Below are 10,736 nucleotides of genomic sequence, written 5' to 3'. Positions count from 1 at the left end.
AGGGTTCCGAAACCCCAACCCTCCAATCCGCCATGGGTCCTGGTGTCAGGAAGCCCATCTCCCCACACCCCTATCGTCCTCCTCTCCCAACACCCTAACTCCAACTCCTGGGCTCTCCTTTCCGGGTCCCTGGAGTCCCAGGGGTCCCAGGAACCTAACACTGACCCGATTTCCGTGTACCACTATCCCCTCTTAGGAGGATCCCTGTCCCACCCTCCCATCTACCCTTAAAGGAGCAATGCCAGTACTCGGCCCCCTCAAAAAACACAGCGACCAGAGATTGCAAAATGTATATTAAACTTCATATGCACAGTGGGAAAGCCATCCTCACAGAGGCAAGAGTTCCAACCCAGGGACAACAGCAAGGAGCACCCCAGTCTCGTTTCACCCAAGTATCTAAGACAGCAGTGGCCGGCTGCTGCCTCTGGACTGAGATTTTCTCCTCTTTGCTGGTGGGGGCCGGCTGGCACTAAGGGGGGACATGGTAGGAGTCTGGGGTCCCTCGGAGGTGCCATTCTGTTTCTGGAAGGCAGCTTTCTTGGAAGGCTTCTGTGGCACCTGCTGCTTTGCCTTCTCAGCCCCTTGGGGCTGAACACAGTTCTCAGGCTTCCAAGTGGCCAGAGGCTTGGAGAGGGACAGCCCGGAGGGCATCTCTGTATCCATGGCCTTGAGAGGAGCATTCTGCCTCCAGAAGGCAACTTTCTTGGAAGACTGCATTTTAGGTGACTGTTGCTTTAGCTTCCCAGTCACCTTGGGTTTCCTGGTCACTACGGCCTTTTCAGCTGGCTGCCTGTTACCCTGGAGCTTGGAGGCTTGGACCTTTGGGACAGAAGGTCCAGTGGACAATTCAGAGTCTGCCCCTTTGGGGATACCATTCTGCTTCTGGAAGGAGGTCTTCTTGGGACGTTGCCGTTTCTGCAAGTGCCACTCTGCTTTCACAGCCCCTTTGGCCTTCTTGGCAGGCTTGCTGCTGCTCTCAGGCTTGGGGGTCACCTGGCCTTTCGGGTCAGGCACATCTGGGTTTGTAGGGGTGGATGCTGAAGGATTTCCTGGGGCTAAAATTAAACAGATTATGTGAGAAAAAGGACCTCGTCATTGGGTCTTGATCATTAGTGGCATTAAAATAAGGCAACTGCCTGGGTACTATTTCTTGGCCAAGTGTTCCACATAACTGAAAGAGTGCCTTAGAGTAGACTACCTGGTTTCACATTACTTAATATCACCTGGCTTCACTGAAGTCCTATTTGAACCCTGCATTAAAGAGAAGGGTTCACTACCCATCCTTGGGCCAAAAAGTTTTAGAGGAAGCTGTGCCCCACTGAGGACAGAAGATAGCAAGACATTCTAACACACAACTAGAAACAAGCTATCCTATATAATAAAAAGGTAATATGCAAGTTGACCCTAACGGCAGAATGACTGGAAACGACAGGTCACTATGATGCGCACTGACCACCAGGGGGCAGACACTCAATGCAGGAGCTGCCCCCTGGTGGTCAGTGCGCTCCCACACGTAGAGCTCCGCTCAGCCACAAGCTGGGCTGACAGTTGCAAGCACTAAGGATGTCCAACTGCAGCTTAGGCCCACTCCCCTGGTGAGCAGGCCTAAGCCTGCAGGTGGATATCCCTCAAGGGGTCCCAGACTTCGAGAGAGTGCAGGCCAGGCTGAGGGACCCCCACGAGGGCATGAATTTTTGTGTACTGCACCTCTAGTTAAGACATAAATGAGTACAGACATTTAAATACATACTTTTAAAGTTACAACAAACTAACTATTTCTTAAGGTTTTTGTTAACATTCAGATGTGACTTTTATAAGGGTCGCTACTGATAAAGAAAAAACCCAACTCAATAAACCATGCAGTTTGTATCCAGAGACGCTCACTTCTCCCTCTTCCAACTAAACCCAGGTTATATCCCAGCATGCAGAGCCCAGCAAACCCCACGCTTTCCCTTGAGATCCAGGACAGACGCCTCAGATGGCTGAGAAAACAATCTGTAATTAGTGTGATGGGCTCAGAGAACGGACAGTTCTGAGGAGTTTTATTGCCAACCCAGTGCTGACAATGCTGGACCAGCAGAGGTCCATTACCAGTAAGGTGACCCTGGGCCAAGAAGGAAGAGAAACCACAACCCGCATTGGGAACATACTTAGTGATGAGCAAGTGCAACCACTTGGTAGATAAAGGAACAGGCTGGCATCCACAGGAGCACTCTAACATGCTCCAACGGGGTCCCGGCTCAGGACCAAGCCTAGCTGGATGAAAGGGGTCTCTTATCCAAGCAGGCTAAGGCTGTGGTAAGGATGGCAGAAATCCTCCCTTCCCCACACTCACACTATAATGAGTCTTGAAAGGCAGAAAGAGCAAAGGCAGTGATGATGGGTAGAGAGATCACTTACCTGTTTGGGACTGGGGAATAGAATTGGAGAATTTCTTGAACTTGGCAATAAAGAAACCATCCATATTGTGGGTGTGGGGGTAGAAGCGGCGGGTGGAACGCAGAGTGGGGTGGAAGCGCCTTTCTCGAAAGCGGGTAAAGCCCTCCTGGCCAAAGTCTAGACCTGTGGGCACCAGCCGCACATTCCTCTTTTTCAGGGCATAGTCTACCACCCACTCGTTCTCTTCCACCTGGATATGTGGGGGAGACAAAGATGGAAGGACGAGCAGAGCTGAGCTGAAGGGAGCTAAGGGGCAGTCTTCCAGCCCTCCCCTCCTGCACTGCCATGCAGAGCCCTCACCATGATGGAACAGGTGCAGTAGACGAGGTAGCCTCCTGTCTTGGAAGTGGCATTGACAGAGTCAATAGCACTCAGGAGCAACTCTTTCTGAAGGTGAGCACAGCGCAGGATGTCCTTCTCATCCTGCACCAGGGCAGAGACCCAAGAGTGTCAGAATTTCAAAAGGCAGCCTCAGGAAGAGAGGTGAGCTGCTGGGTGCCCCGGGTGCCCTTCCACCTCCCACTCCTGCTCTGCAAGGCCCAGCCGAGACCTCTCAGCTATTCCCACCCCACCCCAGCTCCTCACCTTGTTAGTCTTCACAGCTGGGTCCTTGGAAATGACTCCAGTGCCACTGCAAGGAGCGTCCAGCAGTACTCGGTCAAAGCCCCCCACCACCTGGAGAAAAAGGGTAGGTTAATCACCGTTTTTAGTCACCTATACCGCACCATTTATTTCCTAGAGGCAAGTCGAAATATTCTGATGTCAGGAAGGGGGCAGGTGAACTGGAAGACACCCAGGAGAGATGCACAGAAGGGAGTCCCACCTTGGGGAACTGACGCCCATCATAGTGGCTGATAATGGTGTTGGTGACTCCCAACCGGTGCAGGTTACCCACAACACTCTTGAGCCGCTCCGCATTGGCATCATTGGCAAGGATCACACCTGTGTTCTTCATCAGCTGGGCTGGGGGGAGAGAGGTAAGTGCTCAGCAGCCAGCTCCTCTGCCCCCACACTTGCTAGCACCTCCAGCCCAGGAATCCACAGGTAAAGTCTCAGCACTTCAAGGGAAACTTCACCCCAATCAGCCTGCTCCCCACTGTCTGCTGCATGGGTCTCCCCAGTCTGCACTGACCCCTGGTGATGAGTACACTCATCAACATGGGTTTTTCCATCGTTACTGAACATCTCTCTGGTCCCACAGACTAAGTTACTTCTTTTAAGCGTTAACAGCTTAGTAAGAAATGGTTATGACTAATTACTATGCCAAGTATCTCTATATGTATATCTCAACCCTTATCACCCAGGCATAATATAAAAGCCAGCCCAAGCACAGTTACCACCCCATTTTACAGGTGACAGAAGAAAGTCAAAGGCTTGCCCGAGGTGCTAAGTGTCGCCCACAGGGCTGGAACTCAGGCTGGATCCAGAGCCTGTACTCCTCACCACCCTGCTAGCTGTCTGTGCAGTTTCCTGAGAACTTGCGAGTCTCCAACCCCATCTACTTTCAAAAGCAGAGAACCAGACAAATCCTACTCCCGCCTGCATTTCTTGTACCTATGTAGCTGGTCTTTCCTCCAGGGGCACAACACATGTCCAGGATCCGCTCGTGTTCCTGGGGTGCCAAGGCCATGACAGGTAACATGCTGGAGGCCCCCTGTAGCATGTAGTGCCCAGCCAGGTACTCAGGAGTAGCACCTGCAGAGGAGGACCTGTGTGTGACATGCTGGGAGAAGGGCAGAGGCAGAAGGGCTAGTGGTCAGGGAACACTCACCAATGGGCACTGAGGAATCATATACCACTAGTCCGGTCTTTGACCACTTGCCCAGGGGATCCAGGTTAACCCCACGATTGATTAGCGCCTGAAGGTAAAAAGAATGAAAATTTTTAATATATATTTTTTATTGATTTTTTTTTTTACAGAGAGGAAGGGAGAGGGATAGAGAGTTAGAAACATCGATGAGAGAGAAACATCAATCAGCTGCCTCCTGCACACCTCCTACTGGGGATGTGCCCGCAACCAGGGTACATGCCCTTGACTGGAATCAAACCTGGGACCCTTCAGTCTGCAGGCTGACGCTCTATCCACTGAGCAAACAGGTTAGGGCAAGAATGAAAATTTTTAAAGCCTTATAGGTTACCATGTCCAGAAAACAGATGGAGATATGAAAACCTGGTCCTATCAGGAAGTCTGTGACAACTCTTAGACCTCTTAGAAAATAATCCCCACACTCTCTGAAAGCAATTTATCCTCTCACGTCCCACCCCACCCCATCCTCTGGTGTCCTTTTCCTTAGCCTGAGGCTCTAATTCAAGGTCTGAACTCCATCCCACTGAAGCAGACTGGCAGCTCCTGCTATTTCCTGGAAGGGGACTCCAATTTTCCAAGAGGCTTAGCCCTTTAACATACCAGAATTTAATCCTATTGGTCAGAGCACATTAAAGATAATTATCAGGTTATCTTCGTACCAGGAAATATAACACACACAGGTGAACTGAACTTTAGAACAGGGGTCTTTAACTGGGGGTCCTTGAGCCCTTGGAAACATGGTTTGTGCCCATGCGCTCTCTTTCTGGTTCAGGAATCAGTTTCACCAGCTTCTCAATGATCTAAAAGGCAGACAAGTCCCTCCCGTTTCTGAGGCAGCACTTTCATCCTTATTTAGGTGTCTCAACTGTCACAGGGAGCAGAGGCTAAAGGGCAAGTTTTCCACTTCACAGAGGTCCTAGGTCCCCAGCCAGTCAGACAGACCAGCATGACACCAGGCCTATATAGGTTTGCCTCCTGGAATCATGGTTATACCAACAACCAATACCAGTCAGGATGGGATAGGGAGTCTCTGTGGTTAACAGAAGTCAGTACCTCGCAGAGACAAGCAAACCTCAAAACCTACCCCTCACCTGAGCAAGGTCTCGACGCCGCGTTTTCAAGGTGTTGGTCCTGAGGGTGATGGGCCGAGGCACCTCATTAGCTTCTAAGAACTCCACCAGCTGGTAAAGCAAGATGGTAAGGAGCAAGTCAGGCTGGCCAAGCTCAGCCAGAATTGAACAAGGGAGCTGACCCCCTTCCTTACTCAGGGTAAGGAGAGAGGTGAGAACAGGAAAGCAGAAGGAGCATTAGACTGGCAATTCGGTACCTCAGACAGAGGGAAGAGGTCCATGAGCTTGCCAAGCAGAAAGTCTCCATAGGAGTAATAAGTGGCCAGATCCCGCTGAAGCCGGTGCAGATACTCAGCTCGAGACCGGCCTTCCTCCCGCTGAGTCCCAAAGTCACGCAGCACTCCCACTATGTCTTGGATGCGCTTGTGAATTCGTTGCAAGTCTGGAGCCTGGGCACGTGGGCCTGTTAAGAAACTGTTCCATAATGGCCCAGGGCCTGGAAATCCCCTTCAGCAAGCACCTTCCCCCACCCCTCACCCTTCACTGGAAGGATATCCTGCTCCATCTCCCCAGCAGGGGGCAGCACAAAAGGCTCCTCTTCATCCAGGTTGATCTGCAGGCCCCCATCTGTCTCTTCCTTTTGGGAGCCTGACTCAGGGGACACTTCCTCCTCTTCATCAGTTTCCTCCTCACTCCACTGGCCCCTAGAAACAGGTCCAGGAACAAAGTGATTCACAGATCAAAACAGACACCACTTCCTTCCTCACCTTTTCCTTCATCCCAGCCGCTAACTATTCTCCCTCCTAAAGAGTTTCCAAAACTCACCCAGCAACAGCTTCCTGGGCCTTCTGCTTCCGAGCAGCCCTTTCAATGGGCAGCAACTGAAAGAGGAGAGGCTGGTGATGCAGAGCTTGCCCTCCCACCAACCCACCAGCACTTTGTATCTCTGTATTTTATTTTTTCCTAAATACAAACATAACACTTGCTCTCAGAAGGAAACACAGACCCTAAAGACATGAATTTAACATCGGCACAATATTGGCAACTGTTGAAACTAAAGGATGGATTCAAGGGTTCCTTATACTGTCCTATCTACTTTTGCATTTCCCTTTCCATTAAGAAGTTAAATCATGAATACACACCACATGTGTACAGGAAGGACAAAAACTGTCCTTAGGCATCTTTTCTGCCATATTTTCTTCCAGACTTCTTTTTTTTTTTTTAAGAGAAATTTTATAAGAATTTATTTGAGCCAAAATTGACAACAATTGCTGGGAAGCAAGATTTCAAATGCTCCCTATTCTACTTTTCCTACAGTTAAAATCATGATTCGTTTCCATATTTGTTTCCTGCTTTTTCTCACTCACAGAGAAAAGGCACATTCGGACACGATGGCCAAGTGTTATTTAGCATATGTCTATTGGGTAGTTTGAAATTTTTCAGAGCTTTTCACATTAGAGTGCATGTGGTACCTCAAAATCTCATAATAGGAGCTCTATAGAGAGATGGGGATTGTGGGTGAGGGGTGCAAATTGGAACTTGCTTTTTCTTTTTCAATTGATTTTCAGGGGCTTTTTAAAAATTCTATATAACTCTATATTACTTAAAATTCTCTAATAACACACTCATATACTAATTGTAGAATACATAAATAACTTCTTACACCTCTGTAAATAAATCTGTCCACATTTGGATCATTTCCTAAATGGAATTACTAGGTAAAGAAAGTTTCTAGCCCTGGCTGGCATAGCTCAGTTGGTTGGGTATTGTCCCGTGCACAGAGAGGTTGCCAGTTCGATTCCTGGTCAGAGCATGTGCCCGGGGCTGTGAGTTCATGAAGCAGCCAACTGATGTTTCGCTCTCACATCTTTCTCTCTCTCAAAACCAATAAAAAATATTTTAAAAAAGAAGAAAGAAAAAGTTTCTAAGGTTCTCAGCAAATGCTTTATAAAAAATGTGTGTGCGCCCTAGCCGGTTTGGCTCAGTGGATAGAGCATCGGCCTGTGGACTAAAGGGTTCGCTTCCAGTCAAGGACACATGCCCGGGTTGCAGGCTCAATCTCCAATAGGGTGTGCAAGAGGCAAACGATCAATGATTCTCATCATTGGTGTTTCTAGCTCTCTCTCCCTCTCCTTTCCTCTCTGAAATCAATAAAATCAATATATTAAAATGAACTTATATTTTAAAAAAGTGTGCATTTTTATTTCCATCAGTGGGGTACCAAGTGTCCACACTACCACATCCTCATCAGCACTGAGCATTCTCATGCTCTATCAAATAGCTCACTTAAACATGCATGTGCCCTGGAATGATGTAAGGCGATAGGAAAACAGTGTTAAACCACTAAAATCCCTTTTTGCTACTCGGGGTTATCCCTGTCTCAAGGATCTGGAAAGACTAAAATGCAAGGATCGCTTCCTGAACAACCAGAGAAATAAACTCACCTCCTCTTCATCTTCGTCCTCTGAGTTGGAGTCTGTTCCATAGTCATCTATCATATCAGCATCACTGTCCTCAGAGCCCCAAGGGTCTCCCTGGTTTACCACACCATCCTCTTCAGAGTCTTCCTCCTCCTCTTCCTCGTCACTGCTATGGGCTGGTGCTGGGCGCTTCTTGCCTCGAGCAGTGTTAAGTAAGGACTGGGCTCCCTTCTTACCAGGTGTCTGGAGAGCTCCTACAGAGATCCCTAAGGGTTTGAAGAAACCTAAACTAATGGTAGCCACACACGGCCTGTACTTTCCACCCCCAGGAATATCCTCTGACTGCTCCTTTCACTCCAGAAATGATCAGCAAGCCCTTCCCTTCCCAGGCCCACAGGACTCTTCAAGTAGCACCCCGCTCCTATTTTCACTCACCTTTTGGAAGCTTTCCAGGCAATGGTTTGACCCCAGGACGCTTATTCATCTCAGAGGTTTCAGCAGAGCCCAACCTCCTCTTGGCTGCCCTGAAAATATATGAAAACATATAAGGACTGAGGAAATGGAATACACCTCCAGGTTCTGACATTCCCATCACAAGGAAGTGTGACAGTCCCCAAACAACCCTTTCACCAGCATGATCACGTGGGGTCACGTGGCTGAAGATGAACAGCATCAACTTAATCTACGTAAGTCTGGACATCCACACTCACCTCTTTCGAGCACGACTAGACAGCCTTTTGGAATTTTCATCACCAGCTGTAAGAGAGAGAGAGAGAGAAAGAACAGGAAGTTACAGGGAAAATAAAAAACAGCAAGGACAGAGGGAAGAAGTGAGGAAAGAAGTGGGGAAAGAAAGTTAATGAAAGGGGGTCAATTCTAATTCACTCCACGGTGCTTTACCAGGAGCTGGGTAAGAAATATAAAGATGATCTCCATCTCATTGTTCAACAACCAAATCCAAACTGAGCCTCCCTCAGACTTCTGATTTCAATAAGGAGCACCATCACCATTCTGATAACATAGATTTAAAAGCTAGAGCTTCTTCTGCTCTTTCCTCATTCTCCATTTAACTGGTTATCAACCACTGCGGATTTTATCTTTACAACTGCTGTTTTTCATACATTCTCCAAGAAATAAAGGGTTTAAATCCCAACCCTTCACTTAGTAACTGTATGCAAGTAATTAACCTCTCAGCATCCACTTCCCTAACAGTGCCTTTCTCAGGGGGCACCAAGAGAACGAAGCATAACAATGTGTCCAAAGGGCTCAGTATAACGCTCAGCTCAACTAACTGCATTTTGTCTCCAACTACCTGTCTCCTCTGCCAGTCTTCCCCGCAGCGGACTACTCACATGTGGGAACCAGTTTTCTGTGTTCCCACCTCCATCCCCTCCACAACCCAGTTCACAGGGACTGGCCTGTCCCCTTCCCAACTTCCACTTGCTAGAACGTCACCCAGCCCGGCCAGTGGCTCAGTGGTTGAGTGTTGACCCATAAACCAGGAGGAGGCAGCTAATCAATAATTCTCTCTTATCAGTGATACTTCTCTCTCCCTCTCCCTTCCTCTCTGAAATCAATAAAAAAATACATTTTCTTAAAAAAATAAATAAAATAGCTTCCATTCTTCAAAACCCAGGTTCTGAAAATCTAAGTTCTCTCACTGCGTGAGGACACCTCCTTCAGGGTTAAACCTCTCCTTGTTATGGGTACTCGTGTCCCCGTCGCCTCTTCCCTAAGCTCTAACGCTGATGGCGTGTTTCATTCATACTTATTCCTAGTAACTCATACAGACGAGATTCCGCTTCAACGGGAAGTGGAGGGAATGAAGGTTCTGAATGCACATGGAAAAGCGGCGCACAAGCTGGAGAATCGGAGGCATGCTTGAGCCTCACCTGCAGGCAAGAACCTGGCGAGCTCGGTCTCAGCGCCCTTCTGTTTTCGGGCCTTTCGGCCGGGCCCGCGCTTCTCCTTCTTGGTCGGGTCCAACTTGCGCCCCATGATACTGGGGAAAAGGAAAATGGGAGTGAGTCGCCGTGTCGGAAAGGGAACGGCGGCCCGCAGACTTAGCGTATCTGAGCGGCAAGGGGCATCATCTCTACCAGAACCTCGACTCGGCACCCCGACAGCCAGCCCCTCGAGGCCTGACCAAACTCCTCCCACGACGAGACCCGGACTCCACGCCATCTGCACCGCGTCCCCGTCCTCAAGCCCCAGCCCAGGTCAGTGCTCCCTTCCCCGACTTCCTCCGGAGTCCTCCGAAGCCTCGGCTCACCTGAAAGCGGGTCGGGGCCCGAGACGCGCCCTCGGCACCAGGGGCAGCAACCCACGTGCAGTCTGAGGCTGCCGCTCTGACGCCTCTCCCAGGAAATACTCTACGCCGACGCGGGGCGCGCTCGCCGGGTGACCCCGCCTCTTCCGGTCGGACGCGGAACCCGGAACGCGCGCCTGGCGGTCCGCGCTGCGGCCGGGGGAAATTCGGGAGCGGACCGCCCTACTCAGACTACCAGAGGGTAGGCAATGGCGGGGCCGTCCTCAGCTCCCCCGCCCTTCCCTCCTGGCCTGAGCGTGTGACCTCACTGCAGGTTTCAGTTGGGAAAATGGTACCTGAAGGCCTCCGCCTCACCCCAAACCAAGGCAAAATAGCGGGGCCCTCCTCCTGGCACCTCCTCCCTTCCTCGTCGAAGATCACGGCATCCCTGGCCCCTGCCTGCTCCCAACCCTGTGATTATGAACCCTCTTCCTGATCCCACAGACGCCTGTTCAGCCCATCGGGTAGTTTCATGCTTAGGTTCACATCTGGGGATCGGGTGGATATCTTGCACCTTGACTTCCCACAAGTGAGCAAGGAAAAGCTATTTCAGCCTCCCTTCTTACAAATACTAAGCTAGTGCTGGCAGCTCTTAAACACTGTCCCAAGCACGTTCCTGGATTTATCGTCCCGACTTTCTGATTACTTCATACATGGGAAACCTAAGCCCATGAAATGGCAGGTGAGCCCAG

The 10,736-nt window shown here is 49.8% G+C and overlaps 1 protein-coding gene across 1 annotated transcript; it reads right to left on the bottom strand.

The window, feature by feature from the left end:
* Positions 1–276: 276 nt before the first annotated feature.
* On the bottom strand, positions 277–10,185 carry NOP2 (NOP2 nucleolar protein). Its single transcript, XM_070410807.1, has 16 exons — positions 10,009–10,185; positions 9,629–9,738; positions 8,447–8,492; positions 8,172–8,260; positions 7,761–8,002; positions 6,142–6,197; positions 5,872–6,020; positions 5,574–5,773; positions 5,338–5,427; positions 4,211–4,298; positions 3,994–4,134; positions 3,263–3,402; positions 3,025–3,114; positions 2,740–2,862; positions 2,401–2,629; positions 277–1,055 (listed from the first exon to the last, which is right to left on the bottom strand). Exons 2-16 carry the CDS (start codon positions 9,732–9,734, stop codon positions 397–399), a joined length of 2,448 nt encoding a protein of 815 aa, XP_070266908.1. The 5' UTR covers positions 9,735–9,738; positions 10,009–10,185; the 3' UTR covers positions 277–396.
* Positions 10,186–10,736: the final 551 nt, after the last annotated feature.

Source organism: Myotis yumanensis, unplaced genomic scaffold (genome assembly GCF_028538775.1).
Source record: "Myotis yumanensis isolate MYYU_CA2020_CCGP unplaced genomic scaffold, mMyoYum1.0.hap1 SCAF_3, whole genome shotgun sequence".
Lineage (NCBI taxonomy): Eukaryota > Metazoa > Chordata > Mammalia > Chiroptera > Vespertilionidae > Myotis > Myotis yumanensis.
This window is presented reverse-complemented; position numbering and strand designations above follow the sequence as displayed.

Coding starts and splice junctions, on each gene's coding strand:
- NOP2 (XM_070410807.1), bottom strand. CDS start 9,734: ATGGGGCGCAAGTTGGACCCGACCAAGAAGGAGAAGCGCGGGCCCGGC. Junction 5,428..5,573: donor ACCTCTTCCCTCTGTCTGAG/GTACCGAATTGC, acceptor TTGCTTTACCAG/CTGGTGGAGTTCTTAGAAGC. Junction 2,863..3,024: donor CAGCTGTGAAGACTAACAAG/GTGAGGAGCTGG, acceptor GCCCTGGTGCAG/GATGAGAAGGACATCCTGCG.